This window comes from Habropoda laboriosa, unplaced genomic scaffold, assembly GCF_001263275.1.
Source record: "Habropoda laboriosa isolate 0110345459 unplaced genomic scaffold, ASM126327v1 scaffold14, whole genome shotgun sequence".
In the NCBI taxonomy this organism is placed as follows: domain Eukaryota; kingdom Metazoa; phylum Arthropoda; class Insecta; order Hymenoptera; family Apidae; genus Habropoda; species Habropoda laboriosa.
This window is the reverse complement of record NW_017100137.1, coordinates 689,355-691,144: the sequence shown is the minus strand read 5'-3', so window position 1 is coordinate 691,144 and position 1,790 is coordinate 689,355. Positions and strand designations below refer to the sequence as shown.

General features: G+C 27.0%; 1 protein-coding gene across 1 annotated transcript; it reads left to right on the top strand.

The window, feature by feature from the left end:
• The first annotated feature begins 124 nt into the window (after positions 1–124).
• Positions 125–1,269, top strand: LOC108579126 (glucosamine-6-phosphate isomerase). The gene is made up of 4 exons (XM_017942580.1): positions 125–248; positions 346–630; positions 704–1,062; positions 1,192–1,269. The coding sequence occupies exons 1-4, from the start codon at positions 125–127 to the stop codon at positions 1,267–1,269; spliced, it is 846 nt and encodes a 281-aa protein (XP_017798069.1).
• Positions 1,270–1,790: the final 521 nt, after the last annotated feature.

Here is a 1,790-nt window from a genome sequence, read left to right as displayed (position 1 = left end):
ATTGGCGAAGGTATATGATATATTATTTTTATCAATTATTTAATTTTTATTACACACATTTTTTGACTGTATTTTGTAATTTTATATCTTCTTTCAGTGTTAAGTAGAAACTTATAAATTCAAAATGCGTTTAGTGATCTGTGATACAGTAGATTATGTGGCAGAATGGTCTGCCAAATATGTTTTAAAAAGAATTCATGATTTTCAACCACATGAAAATAAATATTTTGTTCTTGGTCTTCCAACAGGTATTTTTTTTCATATATTAAAAGTAAAACTAAAATCTTTAATGTAAACTCATTCATGATTGGTTGTTATAATTGCTTATTATTATTTTTTATTTAGGTGGAACACCTTTGGGAATGTACAGAAAACTTATAGAATATCATAAAGCAGGAAAAATTTCCTTCAAATATGTAAAAACATTCAACATGGATGAATATGTTGATTTACCCAGGGATCATCCAGAGTCTTATCATTACTATATGTATAATAATTTCTTTAAACATATAGATATAGATCCAAAAAATGTACACATCCTTGATGGTAATGCGCCATATCTTGTAAAAGAGTGTGATGATTTTGAAAAAAAAATTAAAGAGGCTGGTGGTATTGAGTTGTTTATTGGTGGTATGCAATTTTATTATACAAATAAGTTTATATACAAAATTAATTTCCTACACAATGAAATATTATTCTTCAGGTATTGGTCCAGATGGTCATATAGCTTTTAATGAACCAGGATCCTCCTTAGCATCACGTACAAGAGTAAAAACATTGGCTCAGGATACATTAGAAGCTAATGCAAGATTCTTTGGAAATGATATTTCCAAAGTTCCAAAACAAGCACTGACTGTTGGTGTTGGCACAGTAATGGATGCTAAAGAAGTAATGATTCTCATCACAGGATCTCATAAAGCATTTGCTCTTTATAAAGCGATAGAAGAAGGTATTAATCATATGTGGACTGTGTCAGCTTTTCAACAACATCCTCGTACAATAATTATCTGTGATGAAGATGCAACTCTAGAATTACGTGTAAAGACAGTGAAATATTTCAAGGTATATAGATTTGTAATAATTTATTTGAATTTTTCATAAATGTACATATTTATGATTAAACATACATATTTACATCTTAGTTAAAACAATTTGTAAATTCGTTTTGCAATGAATTTGTATAATATGCAGGCTCTCAGTGCTGTACATCACAAATTGATTGAAGAAGATGGAGATGCAATCGTTCGTCGTACAATACAAAACAGTTAAAATGGTAGTTATTTTTTTAATACTGTATAAATATAAGTTAAACACATGTATTTAGTTTTTTCAAAATTATGTATAGTAGAATGAAAATCCTGCAAAATTTAGTTTATTATCAACATTTGTAGAACTTTCATTTATTAATTGAATGTTATTTATAAACTTAATTTATTTTGTATATTAAATACAGTTTTAACTGTTTAATAATGCGCATTTAAAACTTTTATTAGTGGTACTGCATTGTGAAATTTTAATTAGAATCCAAATAATTTGACTATGTGATAAATTATATAGAAAAATCATCATAATCTATTATTTAATATAGTCTAAAATGTATTATTTTTTACAGAATTTATGGGATATTCATAGCAAACTAATTGACGAGCCTGGAAAGATGACGATTTAAAATGATACAAAATATTATTGTTATACATGGAATCAAGTAGAAGTCTCGTATAAAAAGACTCGAAAAGATGGATCTGAGGAGATTTAAAAATGACACGATTTTCGTGTGTGTTACTTAATGA

Coding starts and splice junctions, on each gene's coding strand:
- LOC108579126 (XM_017942580.1), top strand. CDS start 125: ATGCGTTTAGTGATCTGTGATACAGTAGATTATGTGGCAGAATGGTCT. Junction 249..345: donor TGTTCTTGGTCTTCCAACAG/GTATTTTTTTTC, acceptor TTTTTTATTTAG/GTGGAACACCTTTGGGAATG. Junction 1,063..1,191: donor AGACAGTGAAATATTTCAAG/GTATATAGATTT, acceptor TATAATATGCAG/GCTCTCAGTGCTGTACATCA.